The 15,427-nt window shown below is 32.1% G+C and overlaps 2 protein-coding genes across 2 annotated transcripts; one reads left to right on the forward strand and one right to left on the reverse strand.

Moving 5' to 3' along the window:
- The first annotated feature begins 206 nt into the window (after positions 1-206).
- LOC103573572 (odorant receptor 13a-like) lies at positions 207-4,541 on the forward strand. The gene is made up of 7 exons (XM_053742917.1): positions 207-626; positions 2,271-2,438; positions 2,521-2,931; positions 2,989-3,088; positions 4,037-4,147; positions 4,235-4,396; positions 4,474-4,541. The coding sequence occupies exons 1-7, from the start codon at positions 436-438 to the stop codon at positions 4,525-4,527; spliced, it is 1,197 nt and encodes a 398-aa protein (XP_053598892.1). The 5' UTR covers positions 207-435; the 3' UTR covers positions 4,528-4,541.
- On the reverse strand, positions 4,541-14,891 carry LOC103573537 (serine/threonine-protein kinase atr). The gene is made up of 3 exons (XM_008552679.2): positions 14,812-14,891; positions 6,927-14,746; positions 4,541-4,826 (listed from the first exon to the last, which is right to left on the reverse strand). Exons 2-3 carry the CDS (start codon positions 14,718-14,720, stop codon positions 4,644-4,646), a joined length of 7,977 nt encoding a protein of 2,658 aa, XP_008550901.1. The 5' UTR covers positions 14,721-14,746; positions 14,812-14,891; the 3' UTR covers positions 4,541-4,643.
- Positions 14,892-15,427: the final 536 nt, after the last annotated feature.

Here is a 15,427-nt window from a genome sequence, read left to right on the forward strand (position 1 = left end):
TGAAAATATTTCTTACTTATAAACTAATATAAAGTATTATCGATTTTTTTAATAGCTATTAGTATAATAAATGAAGAGAGAATAAGAAATATTAAATTGTATAATTTTCTTGAGTGTAATAATACAGTAATTATCTTCTTTAGTATTTAAGTGTATTATTAAATCACCTATGAACACTTCCGCATTTATTATCACCCCTCGGTTCTTATCGACATCAAAGAAAGACCGTGAGAACTTGCACTATCTATTTTAAAAATTAATACAAATAATAGCTAAGGCAATTAAAATAATTATATAGGAGTATTTTTCTATGTTTAATCGTTTTATTCGAACTCCTCGTGATAAATTATTTAAACTCTTCTGAGGGGAAGATTATAACAAAGAACTTGAGCTGAATAGAATAATTCTTTTTTACATTGATCATAAGTTGATAGTATGACTAGCGGTGCACTGCATATCGACAATTATGTTATGATAAATCGTAAAATTCTAAAACTTGTCGGGCTTTATCCTGTTGACTTACGCAGATATTTTTTCTCTATCTGTTGTTTATTGTTGATAATAATACCGGAAGTACTTAGAATTTTTTTTAATCAAAAAGACTTGGATGTAATTCTTGAAACCAGGTAATGTTTACATTTTAATTAGGAGAGGGTTGGGCAAAATGGGACAGGGGGAGGAGGTGCTTTGTTTTTTAAAAATTCTAAAAATCAATTTTGTAAATATAGTTGAGCATTAATTTGAATTTTCTTTTACTGTTTTCGAAAAATTTTATTTTTGTCAAAAAATAGTATGGAAACTATTTGATTTTTTTTCTTATCAATTTACAATAAAAGAACTCCAGTGTCAAATAACTGCAGATGTATTTCAATTATCAACTTGAAAATATATAGAACTTTTTGAATTTTGAAATTTAATTAACTTTTAATAATTATTTCATCTATAACTTTAAGCAATATATAATTGCTTTTTTAAAAATATCTTTTTTGGAATTAAAACTCCCTTAAATTTTTACTTTGAAGTTAATAATAATTACACGGAGAGAAAAACATGGGAATTTTTACAATTTTGCTTATGGGAAATTTCTTTGTTGACATAGCAAGTTTTGTTTTATCAAGATGAGAAATTTTACTAGGGAAAAATGAGAATATAAAAATATTTTATAGAAATTTTACCCACATATTATAGGGATATCTTCTATATTACCATTAGAAATATTTCCATGTAGACAGAAAAATTCTTCTGTTAACATTGCTGAAATTCCTATATTGACATGGGTATTTTTACTATGTCAGCATAGGAATTTTTCCCATGTTACCAGAGTAATTTCTATATATTGACATAGGAATTTTTCCCAGGTTGACAAAGAAAAAAATTCCTCTCTTAACATAGTAAATTTTCCTACGTTGACGTAGTAAAAATACCCATGTTGACATAGGAAAAATTTTCATGTCAACATTGAAAAAATTGGTATGTTGCATAGGAAAAGTCCACAAGAAAGTGAAACCAACAGAATACCGAATATATTGGTCATTATTATTATTTAGGCCTTAAAGCGATAAAATAGAGATGTGTGAAGGTTTTAAGGTATACGAAAATGGAATTTCAAATTTTTCAACAAAATTTGTGTAATTTAATTAAAATTTTTTTGTATCATCTACCAATGAACAAATGTTTTTATAAATTCAATTAATATAAACGTATACGTAAAAGTCAATTACATCGTGTTTCCGACAGGATATAATCATTAATTTAATTAATTAATTTTTATTTACTTAATAAATTACGTAAAAAAAACATCAGTTTACAAATATTTTATTTTTACATGCATGGGAATTTCTACTTTGTTAACATGAGAATAATTTCCATGTTAACATAGGAAATTGTTCCATGTTGACATTGAGGGATTTCCAACGTCATTAAAGAAATTCCAGCAATGTTAACACAGGAATTTTTTCAATGTCTACATAGGAATTTTTCCCATGTTAACATCGGCATTGTTCCTATATTACATAATTATTTTTCCAATGTTGGTATAGAAAAATGTACATTGTCAATAAAGAAATAATTCTTATATAACAAAGCAAAATTTACTATGTGACATAATTTCCCCTAAGCAAAATTAGAAAAATTCCTATTTTTTTTTCTCCGTGTAATGATTAACAAATAAAAAATTCAATGTATTTGAGTCCCCGAAACTTACTATTTTCCTAAGTAACCCGTTTTGCCCCCCTAAATAAATATTAAAAAAATTTTTTTTTCATTTAAAGTTCAGTTCTATCAACAATTCTTCTTGCCGTAATAAAATCAACTATCTGGATAATTTTTCGACGTCAAGACACGACGATTCTAATTAATTTTCTTTTCAACGATTATTGGGATATTGTTGTCACTTATTGTAGCGCAAATGAAATTAAATATATCGATAAAAACGCAAAGTACTTGAATTTATTACAAATCATTTTAAATTAAACATCATTTTATTTTTTTGCTGATAAACTTAAATATTTTAATTTTCAGGATAGCGAAGCGCATCACTGTCAGTTATATTGTGCTAATTGTTAATGCATTACTTATTTTTTATTCACTACCATTACGTCATTACATCATTAAGGGGGTAGCAATTTTAAAAAGTGACGTACAAGACCCAAAATTTAACGTAAGTTTAAATTTTCCATTCATTGCAGCATATCCACAATTTTGTTACAAATCGCCCTTTTACGAAGTCGTTTATTTTTCTCAAATGCTGGCTACTTCTATGTGCGGTTTAATCATCCTCGCAATGGATACTCTGATAGCTACAGCTATTTTTCACTCTTGCGGACATTTTAATGTACTGTGCTCTAAATTACAACACATCAATTTTCAAAATAATTATCATTTAACTGATGAGTTAATCACAATTATCAAACATCATCAATTAGCTATCAGGTAAAGTGTAAAAAAAAAAAATTGATTTAATTTAATATAAGATTTATGATTATTTAGATTTTCTGACCATCTAGAGTATGCTTTTAATCCTCTAATGCTTTTTCAAGTTATTGCCAGCAGTATTATTATTTGTCTTGTTGGTTTTCAAGTTAATACTGTAAGTATTTTATCTACAAGGAATGAAACAAGACGATTTCAGAAAAAGATAAATGCTGGTAGCATTTAAATTTTCATAAGAAAATGTTGAAAAATAAGCCAGTGGTAGTGGGAAGAGCCGAGTCAACTCAAAAAAAAGTCTCTATGCCGTTGGCAGGATAACTCATGATTGCTTCATCTGAAATCCAAAAACCAAAAAGATTTCTTTAGTACATAAGTTTATCTTAAATTTGAACGAAGGTTTTTTTTTTTCAATAACTACTTATTTTTTAATTAAACAAAAAGAGCAATTTTAAGCAAAAATCAGAGTTTTTTGATTGCACCTTTACCAAAAATTAAAAAATGAATATTTTTTTTATTCCTTCGTTCAAATCCAAGATAAACTTATGTACTAAAGAAATATTTTTGGTTTTTTGATTTCATATGAAGCAGTCATGAGTTATCCTGCCTACGGCATAGAGACTTTTTTTTTAAGGTGACTCGTCTCTCCCCACGACCACTGGCTTATTTTTAAATATTTTTTTATAAAAATTTAGCAGAACATTCTTAGAATGATGCTTAATAATGTTACAAATTTTAAGAATTTTTATAAAGAAGGTACTCTGAAAAAAAAAATCACAAAAATATGCTCTTTTTTTGTATCTCAGATTCCTTTCCTCCCTTAAAGTATTGCAGCAATATGAATGGGTTTTAATTTGTTTTTTTTGCCTACTGTTAAAGAAACTAAACTGCTAAATAATTTTATATTATTTAGTTTCTTGAAGCTCAAAGTCAAGAAACCAAGACAAAAAAAGGCCTTCCCGGATCAGCCCGAACACTCCAAAAACCGAATGAATTGCAACTCTATCTGAAATCGACTTGTTTTGACTGTCAAAACATGCATTGAAACTCGTAGTTTCAATGCAAATATTTTGAAAATTACCTATTCTATTAACAATTTTTTTTATAGACTTTAAAACACGATAATAAAGATAAACTTGTAGAATATATATGTTACTTGATGATGGCGCTGTTTCAATTGCTCCTCTTTTGTTGGCCTGGCGATAAATTAATTAATGATGTAAATTAAAACTATGATTCATTAACTCAATTATAATTTCAATGTACAGAAAAAAAATATATATATACATAAATTTTTTTATTAAAGAGTTTAAGAACAAATGAAGCGGCATACTCGACCAACTGGTATAGCCATCACTTTTCCCATACAATAAAAACAGAATTAATTTTAATGATATTAAGATCTCAAAGACCAAGTTATCTATCAGCTGGAAAATTTCATCTGATGAGTCTAGAAAATTTCAGCACGGTAATTAAATCAAAATATTACGTTATTATTACAAATAGTTTTACTTTATTATAAACATATGTTTATTATTTACATAGATATTAAGCACATCGGTATCATACTTTATGCTTCTACAGAATTTAGATATGTAACTTAAAACTGAAGTGTAAAAAATAAATGTTAATGTACATAGTTAACAAAAGTACAAAAATTAGTTTATTAATTTAAATAATTATTAAGTTATCAATCAAAGTAGAAAAAATAAAGATTATATGAATGCACTCCAGCCTACGTACATTCGACACAAATTATCGATATTAGTCGCATCCAAAATAACGTGATTCGTTTGTCCTTCAACGCTCAAACTTACCCCAGCGGTTTCTAATTCTCTATCCTGAACTTTAACGAAACCTTTGAGCCTTAATTCAATATCTTTTATATTTTTCACTGCCTAAAAATAAAATTGAAATTAATATTAATATAATTATTAAATAATAGTTACGTGTAGATAAGCAACAACGGGCCAATTCAGAAAAAATCATTTTTTGTACCAAATAATTTCTTAGTAACTAAAAAATGTTTTTTCAGTAGTTTAGCATTAAAAAAATCATTTTTTTTTAAATCATAAAATAAAAAAAATTGTTGACACAAATTAATTATTTAAGATAAAACTTTATGTAAAATCGAGTTAAGTAATTTGAGTTAAACTATTAGATTGCAGAGGGCCGTATTAACGAGAATAAAACTTAAAACAACTTGTACGTTATTGAAAAATAAACAGTTAAGATACTCGCGGGTAATGCCTGTCGGATAATAAGGCCTAAGTGACAGAAATGATATTTAAAATAATCGCCTCCGCTAAAGGCTACTCTAGTAGAAGGGTCTTGCATATAGATGTTACGACAAATTTATAGAGTTCCAATACCACGTTCCCTGTCTTCTATATTTCATCATCCATCCTATGCTGTCGTAGTGCAAAAGAAATTATAAAAAATTTAGTCTTCTGACTCTTAATAAGGATACTGATAGTTTTAAGTGCTGTTGAGCAAAGCAATCTAGTCTTCTGACTTAAAAAGTATTGTTGCTAAATTTAAGTGGTGATTCATCTCTAATACCAATTTTATTAAGTATAGTTAAACTATTCCAGTTTGTTTAACCCGTAGGCCTTATTACCCTACCGTAGTAAAATAAGGCTTATTCGTATGGTTTTAGTGAAAGTATAATTTTTTGTTTGTTTATGGTAAAAATTACCATTACTTCATTACATTTTATGGCTAATGTATTGAAATAAAGATTAATGATACATTTCGATAATTAAATGCAGTATTTTCGATTCTATTCAAAATCTCCCTTAGCTAGGCCTTGTTACCCGCCGGTACCTTATGTCAACAATAATACGTTTGCTTTTTAGCGGTAGTATAAAGTTGCTTCAGATTAAATGGAATTAATAGCTAAGTATGATTTGTAATTTTGCAAAACCAGTCATGTCTTATGAAACGTTTTCGAGAATTAAATTTTGTCTTTTTCATATTTCGCAATAAAAAATTTAAGTACACTTTCATGGATTTGTTTATTTTAGATCCTTAAACTGTTATATTTTTAACTTCCCGCTGTGAAAATTGAAAATTTTCAACAAAAAGGGGTTGTTGGTTAGTCCGATTTTCGAAAATCGAGTTTTCATCAGATTTCGATGTTTAGGGGCCCTAGAAAGTTATTTTAAATGTTTCCAGATGGACATTCATGTGTGTGTGTGTGGGGGGGGGGGGGGTGTGGAGAGAGGGGAACTAATTTTTATCGTACGATAACTTGATACGGTGTCCGCTCAAAATATCACAAAAAAAAATTTCCCATACAAAAATAACCATGCTCAAATACCATGAAACTAAAATATTCAATGACAAAAATAACCTGATACAAAAATTACTAAATACAAAAATAACCATAACAATAAAAACTATATACTAACATATCTAGTTAACAATATCTGCATACATTAATATCCAATTGATATGCTATAAATCTATCACTATCAATATAATGAAATAGGTAAAATTTTTTAGTATATGAATTATTTGATATATTGATATGAAACGATGGCAATAAGTTTTTACTACCAGGTTATTATTGTATCTGATTATGTTTGTACAGATATTAATTACAAAGATATTATTGTGTCTGGTTATTTTTGTATGATGTTATTTTTGTAAATAGTTATTTTCGTATCAGGTTATTTTTTATTAGGTTTTATTGTGATGGTTATTAAAAACAGGATATTTAGGACTGTAACCCTTTGGTACAAATTAGATTTTAAGTAAGATTGTGAATTTCGGAGTTGGCCCGCAAGGTCAATCGTTTTTCGGACTTTTGTTTTTTTTTTTTGAAAATTGATTAACAAAAGTACAAAGAAGTGATTTGTGTTCGAATAGTTTCGGAATAAATATAATTAATAGTTTAAAATTTTTAAACCTAATTTTCTCAAAGTGACATCCACGTTAGCCGACACGTTATCACTTATCTACATCCAATTAATTGATAATAATTTATATCATACCCGCTCATTAGTTCTTTCAGCAGTGATATTACTAGTTCCATTTCTAGCTGGTCCCATTGATTTACTCCATGCTACCAGCGGATCATAAACAAATGGTGTCAGAATACTCATTAACGTACTAGTCTGCTGTCTAAGTATTCTCATAGTTATTTGGCACGAGCGTCTGAATGGTCCTTCATATTTTAATGGCCCCATCGCATCAACCATATTATGAGTAAGTCTAAAAGGCACCCGCTCTGGAACTTCAAATGTCTCGCCACGATTAAAGAGACAGTTAAAATCAACATGAACACAGTCACCGCATTTTGAATCAAACAAAATATTTTCACCGTGACGGTCACCCAGACCCAGTATGTATCCAACAATTGACATCACAGCAGTTGTTCTAATGTAGGCATTGCGCGCTTCATACCAACCATAAGCGTCAGGAAAGTTTAATCTAAACCAATCACCAAATACTGCTGGGTGTTCCGGTAATAATGCTTTCAAATATGTATCTCGTTTTTTTTCCAACGAGTCATTTTTTACATATTTTGCACGAGCTGTATCAGCCAGTTTTTTACCTTGCATCATTTGTAGGCCACGTTCTTCATATAATTTTTTAATAATTGGACGGAATCCAGTTAAATTTGGTATCCATTCAACTAAGCCGCATTCTTCATCAATGGGTATGACACTATACATCCTAATGTACAATCGTCTTTGACGTGATTCCGGGTCTTTTTGCAAATATTTATTAACAATACTATTAAATTCCATAAGACGAAAATCTTTACGCAAATCATCTTTAGGTTTGCACATAAATAAATAACGTTTGCCATCAGACCCAATCAATGTTATTTTACGCGGTCGCGCTAACGAATTTATAACGTCAATTTCATCTTCAATCGATTTTATATAAACGGTGTCATTATTTTGAGGAAATGGATTGTAGTTTTTTATATCATAGCCAACATTGTTTGTGTTTTTTTTCGATTGGCCGATTGATGACGACGGCAAACGTAATTGGAAAAATAAACTCGTTGGCATTGGAATAGGCCCGAAATCTGGTGACGCGAGTAAGAATACCAGTGATTTAGATAACTCCTTAATTGACGTCTTGAATACTCTTCCAGGTACATCTCGATTAGATACTTCCATAATACATTCCCAGAGACGTCGAAAGTCAGTGAGATACTTTTTCATTTCTCCAGTTTGGAGTTTTGGATCTTCAAAAATTTCTTGGCAACGTTTTTTACGCGCATCATATGACGAATTTATTACGGATGCCATCACCCATAAGCAGTAGTGAGGATAAGCTACGATCAAATTCGCGAGAATTTTATTAAGGACAGTCCGTATTGTTGTTTCTGGATGACAAATACGGGAAATAAGTTGACTTAGTGCTGTGAGCCACATAAAGTTTGGCAGTCCATCAGCGTAAAGATCCATTATTTTCGTCATTCTTTTCAATCTTTCAATTTGCTCATTAGTTGCGTTACGGTTACCGTGAACACACGACGCTAAATTCATCCAAATAGTCAACATTCGTGGCATGGCTTGATGAATATATTTGCAGCCGAATTTCAGTGATTTTCCGTAACTATTTACCATTCTTAATTGCAGCAGAAGTCCTGAATCACTCAAACGTTGCTCTTCGGTCATTCTTTCAAACAATGAATCGTGATACTGCGCACAAGCCAAGTAACTTTTTTCCCAACACTGCCAGACCTCCACAGCTTCTTGGTAGTAAATTTTGTTTATCTCAGTACTGACGTTAACTATTTGGTCATTGTACTGCGCAAACAATAGTTTAGCCTTAGCTAAATTTTTTCTTACGCCGGCGAATTTCGCTGCCGATGGACCACTGATAGGAATTTTCCTGTAGTATTCAGGCGATTCGTAACACTGTTTAAATGACCGTTTCAGTGTATTGAATGCGTCTTCCTGACAGTCTTTCTGCCAGTATAGTTGAGCCTCTTCTATATGTAATTCTTGAGGCGGACAATCACTTGCAGACAAAATATACATGTAGGCTTGTTGATAGAGTCCAGCTTTGCGCGCTATCTTGGCACTTTTCAGCCAAATTTTGCCGATTTCTTCTTTTAATGACTTATTTCTTTCGTTTAATCTTGACATCAATTTGTTATCACTACTAACAGCAGTACTGGGTTTATTATTAGTATTAGAAAGTGTAAGTGCTAAATCTAAAGCAGCGCGACGCATTCCCATTACAAATTCAACTCCACGTGAAGCGCGTACTAAGCTGCTGCGTTTTTCCCACTCGTCAAAAATATTTGGCAGCGCATCGATGTCTTTGATCATCAACTGCATTGCCTTTTCGAATTCATTTATCACATGGAGCTTCATAATATGAGAGTAGCTTTGCTGATAAGCGTCTTGGTGTGACGACGCGAAACCAATCATCGAAATCAGTCGTCGTTTTAGTGCTGATAAATTCGGCTGCTTTCCTTTACTCAAATCCATCATGAGCGTGCGTTTGACGTAAGTCTTTTCGTCATCATTGCTGTCAAGCTCATTACTTCTTTTGTTTGTCACATTGTCGTCATTGCTATTAAGATGAACGAAGTGCGCAAGCCGCCAAAAGGGCTCGGAATCAATTAGATGCGGTTCGAGTTCCGGTTTACTATTAAGAATACCGCTGGTAATATTTATGGCCGTGAATGGCTGCTCTAAACTCAAGTAACATTTTATTATTCCCTTGATATATTTTGGCGCAGAATTGTGATGCTGGGCAAGACGTTCGTAACAAGTGGCCGCGTCTTGCATTTGCCCTCCAACTTCATGTGCTAAAACCAATTGTTCAATTGTCGGTGAACGATCTTGGGATGCTAAAATACCAAACACACCATCAGGTTCTTCTAGTTGTGTGTAAATTTTAGCCAGTAAATCAATTTCACTGGAAGATGACAACTCGTTGTTTTTATTATCTTTCATATGTCGCTCGAGATACATCAGAGCGCGATGATACTCGCGAGATTCGTAGCATCCTTCTGCTAACTGTAAATTATTTAGTCGATCTATAAACTTTTTAACAGCTTTATACTCCAAAGTTTTTTTATCCGCTCGTTTAGTTTCCTGTAGCCAACGCCTTAAATGATCAAGTGTAGAAAATATTACTTGGGAACATCGTATACGCCGGGTTTCATTCGACGAAAGACGTTCTGGATCATTAGATTCAGACTTACTGTCATTACTATTACTGTTATTTGAATTTAAATATTTAATATCATCAAACAAACTCTTCATTGGACGAAGTTGCTGTCGCTTATATTCGTCATTATCCACTTGGTCGCTTATTACACTAATTACTGCTAATATTTCCCGTACTAAACCATCGCACTCACTGTCATTGCCGCTTATTATCGTCAGTGTTACTAATTGTGGTATACAAAACATCGTAGTCTCAAGATCGCGTTTGAATGCTGGCCAACATGCGTTCAACATCGTTATTATTTTCTCATAATTATTATCAGGATTATTGCGATCGAATTTTAATGAAGCAATCATGCGACAAACCCAATTACAAATCCACGATTCAAATGTTCGCGCCGCCTCTGTACCGTAAATTGGATAATTTATGTTACTAGCATCCGGAGTTGATAGAATGGTATAATGAGACGTGAGCATTGGAAAGACTATTTGCTGTGTCAATGGTGTAAATGACCGCCATAGTTCGCTATTGGCGCCACCCTCGGGTTTAATGTCCCAGACTTTTAGTATTTCTTGTATTGCCAGTGAAAAACAGTCAACATTTCTTGTGGTATTTTGTTCATTAAACGCGCGTACCAGTTCATTCAAAAGATCACAAGCAAATTCCTCGTTCATTTCCGACATAAATTTACTGTCGCCGCGGGATATTATTCTTCTGGGCAGTAAATTTGGTTCAATGGCGCCCAGCTCGCCGAGACATTCACCAGACCAGTGACGTATGTCCTGTCGTAAATGATGCTGGTTATTTTCCGTAGCTGTGTCTTGTTGACGGCACCCAGCCAATAATGCGTCAAGCAAACTTATAATTGCCGGGTGCACGTGATTTGTAGCGTCGTGATTGAGAATCATTTCGTTTAGTTCACTGCGATGCTGCTGAAGAAAATTCTTCAAATGTATCAGAGCTTTCAGTCTCACTTCGTCAGTCTCATGGACAATTCGTCGCTGCCATACTTGTAAATTTTTTACAAAGTCATCAGGCGTACGACTTATTTGGGATTTTATTTTTTCTGTAATTTCCACTTTGATGTTCGGAAGATCGTTGAAGAAAAATAATTCCTGTATGTCTTGTGATACTGACCTGTAATTTTTTATCAGAATATATTCCAGCATTTTATTGACGTCATCAGGATAAACTTCAAGTAACGGAATCAAAGATATGCAAATTGTTGGCAAAAGTGGCCCGAGTTCATTGAGCGCAATATTATTAATAAATGAATCCCAGGCTTCGCAAGCTAGTCGTCTAAGATCCGGTTGCTTTGAAAAGTTGCGCAGCGCAGCGCGGAGTATCGCTAAAATTTTGTGTTTCAATTGATTGATATAATTAACTCCCATAAATTTAATTAATGCGCTCAGCGATCCAAGTGCGCAACGTTGCGTATAAAAGTCCGACTTATCTGGATTTAAATTGCCGTCAAAAAATACCAAAATCGCAAGTAAACGCGAGTTTAAATACTCAGCGACATTTTCTTTGTTTTCGAACGTCATACCATTGAGTCTGTCATCGCTGTACTGTATCATTGCATCCAGACAATAGATAACTCGCGATTGTTTGTCATGAAAGTGCAACAATAACTCGCGAAATATTTCAGAAAAATTATTATCAATAAGTTTAGCCAAAGTTTTTTTGGTTTTAGTGACAATTAATTTCAAACATTTATTAACGACATCCAGTTCCTCATTTAAATAGATATAAGGAAATATATGACTGAAATATTCGCTGTATATGTCGCTCTCATTTGAACTCATGAGAAATGTTATTTCTTTCAGTATATTATTTATACGCGGCTGTACTTTGACAACAAGTGGAATTAATATTGACATTATAACGCTCCCATTTTTACGAAATATTTCACGCGACCCAATGAAACCAAAGCAATTTGACAAACGATTTAACGTCAGTGATAAATTATGCGACTTGACGTAACTATTTCTCGCAATGAGTCGCACAATTACGACTAGCAGTTCCGTTTTGTGTCTGGAAAATATTTCCTTGGGTGTTAAATTATAGTAACCCGCGGTCTCTTTGTAACTTACACTCGCTGTTGATATTCCGATGTATGAAGAGTTCGGATGAATGATACTGATAATAAATATAGAATACAGTCGCTTTTCTATAAAATAAATCGGCACACGCGCTATATATTTAGTGGTGATCAGCAAAGTTTCATGAACGCTTTCGTTTAATTTTTCATCAAGTACCGCATCAAGTGTACCTACAAGTTCTTTGATAATTGACTTGATAAACAACCGCAAATCTTGCGGCCAATCTTCTTGGCAAATGTTTTTATAATCTGGCAAATTAGCAGCAAGTCGATTCTTAATTATTATCTCTACTGACCTTGACAATTTAACTCGTACACTTTCATTGCTGTCTCTCAGCCATGGCAACCACAGACTCGTAACTTCATTGGTATTAAATGTGCGCGTATGGTTTGAAAGTTTTATTAAATTATCCGCGATATTTATACGTATCACGCTGTCAAATTTTAGTAAATTCAGATACGCACGCAGTACAATTTCGTCTTCTTTTTTTATCAAATTATCGCTGCTGTAAAAATAATTTTTGCTGTCGCAAACATCGCAGCGGACTTTCCACTCCAAGGAATCCCAAGTGTGTGGAATTATTTTAGCACGACCTGATAATATGCAGACAATTGGTCCGATTATTTTCCCAAGTGCTTCTAGTAGTACGCGTTTTTTTCCCACGTATGCTGGATTCAATATGTGCATATTTATATGAGAAAAGCGAATGTTGCTGCTATTTAAAATTAGTAATGGCGAGTTTAAAATAACAGCAGTCGCTAGTTGGTCTGCTTGTTCATTTGAATTGGAAGTTGCAGTCGCAGTAATGAGGCCGCTCAAATAACTTATGTGATCTTTGCCTCTATAAAACTGACATAAAGTGTTGATACAGGAAATTTTAGTCGAAGTATCGACGGTTTTCGACACGGAAATAATTAAATCATTATTTTTAAAAGACAATTCTTGGAGATCTTGTTTTGCTGACGCAGCAGAGGACGATAACGTCAGTGGAAGTAAAATAATGTGGAATAATAATGTGGTAATTTGATTACTTGGCTCAATAAATGACATCAAGTCCATAAAACAGCAATAGATCATTTGAATTTCATTTAAATTTTTACTTTCAGCGGCTGTTTCTAAATGACAGGAAAGAGTTTGACACAATCGGTGATAATCTGGAAAAAATTTTCCATGCATGTCTGTATTTTCTTGCAACCAACTCGATAACAAACGTGATATTTTAATTAATCTACATATATATTTTATATGCTCAGATTTTTCTTGACTATCAACAAAGTCCAGTAATTTTTCCCACAGAAAACTTGATTTGGCAACTAAAAATATTTTACTGTCACTTTTATGTTTGTAGTTGCGTATAAATATAAAAATATCCGCGGCAATTATGTGAGCTATCACACGACAAATCTCATCGTTATCAAATCGTTTGAATGCAGCCAATAATCCCTGATGAGTTTCATCTAAAAATTTATTATTTTCTAAAGACGTCGGATATTCTTTGAGGTAATTGATTATTTTTTTACACGCTGTCAATTGCAACTGTTTATGTTCGCATGTGGAAATAATATTCAGACAGAAATTGAATATTTCCTTCCTATTGATCGCTATGTTATCGAGTATTTTTGCAATTACTGTATTAAGATCATCAATGGCTTCTTTGTTCCAAGTACAAGACTGCCAATTATTTGCTGATTCAAATATTTCTTGTACATAAATCAAAAAAATTTTAATCTGCTCATCGTTGTCTGTAAATTCAATAATCTTTGACATCAATTTGACAGCAAGAACTTTTGCTCTGGGGTCTAATTTTTTTAGTATCGCAATTGTTCTGTGCCAAATATTTTTTTTGTGATCAGTATAGTCGTCAAAAATTTCGGAGTTTACCAAAATCTTCAGCACTGAAATCATCACAGACAGAACTCTGTCACGCGAATCGATTGTCATTGTCGGTATTGTGAGATTCAATTCTGAGGAAAAACTTTGATCGACTTTGAACTTACTTATCGTTAAATTCAAATTTGAATCGTAATGTCCTGACTCATTGTCATCATCGATGTAAGGCAGCAAATAGTCGAGTACTTCGATGTACCGAGTGTAGATTAAATTAAATCCACGGTAGTAGAGCCAGTAGAGTGCCTTCAATAATTTTATCTGGACATTCTCGCAACTATCGATCATTTTCTGACTGAACGTCGGGACACTTGATGTGTAAAACAGCATCCCGAAGATCCAGATGGTAAATAAATTATACTTTTTATGACTTAATTCTACTTGCTCATAAATATTGTTAGTATTATTATTGTCCTTACTTGCAGTTGGTCTCAGAATAGGAGGAATTAGAATTTTCATTGGAGTGTCACTGCTGTTTATAAGAGATTCCAAGCATTTTAGTAATCTGTCTTCTGTTCCTGATTCTTTTACGTATTTGAATATTGAATGAATCGGCGTGTTGACAGCACACCAGTACATCTCAATGTCATTCGCCTGCTGGTTTTCAGGCGATGAACTTGAGGCAGAGGATTCTACATCCATTTTCTCCATTTTTATTGTCTATGTCATTTAATTTTCTGAAAACAAATTTGTCATTTTAATTATTTAAAATTTAGTTAAAAATTATGAAGTATTAATATACCTTGAGGTTGTAAGTTTTTGTACGTCAGAATAAATTCAAATATTTCATCACGAGTCATGACTACTGTTTACATTTTTTTTTGAGGTTATTAAAAGCGCGCGGAAAGTTTAAGTTTAGTTTAGCATGCGCGTGCGCAAATTAATTTAAAAACGCGCATGCGCAAAAATATGATGTTTTGTGTTTTTTTGACACTTGGGGTGCTTTTGTACCAACAGATGAGACCATGGACAATTCATTTGAATAATGAATTACAGTCATTTTTGAAATGTAAGTTTTTTTTAATGTATATATTATATATTTGTGATAATCTAAACTAATTTTTTTTCTTTTTAATAGTTTTCTATTTGAAGTTATCGATACTTTATTTTTCTAAAAAAATTTAAAGTCTTTGAAAAATTGTAATTTGGTTTGAAAAAGTTGTTTTTAAATAATGCAAAAAGTATTTTGAAACTTTAAGTCTATTTTTAAATTTTTCAAGTTGTTTGATTGTGAAAAAATTTTTTTTATATATAAATATAGAGCTCAAGAAGTGAAAAAATACATCGTTAAACATTTTTTTTTTTTTTAGGGGGATTTTTTTTTAGAAAAAAATTGGAGCTTGCAACAAAATATTGTG

The sequence above is a fragment of the Microplitis demolitor genome, chromosome 2, assembly GCF_026212275.2.
Source record: "Microplitis demolitor isolate Queensland-Clemson2020A chromosome 2, iyMicDemo2.1a, whole genome shotgun sequence".
Taxonomy (NCBI): Eukaryota; Metazoa; Arthropoda; class Insecta; order Hymenoptera; family Braconidae; genus Microplitis; species Microplitis demolitor.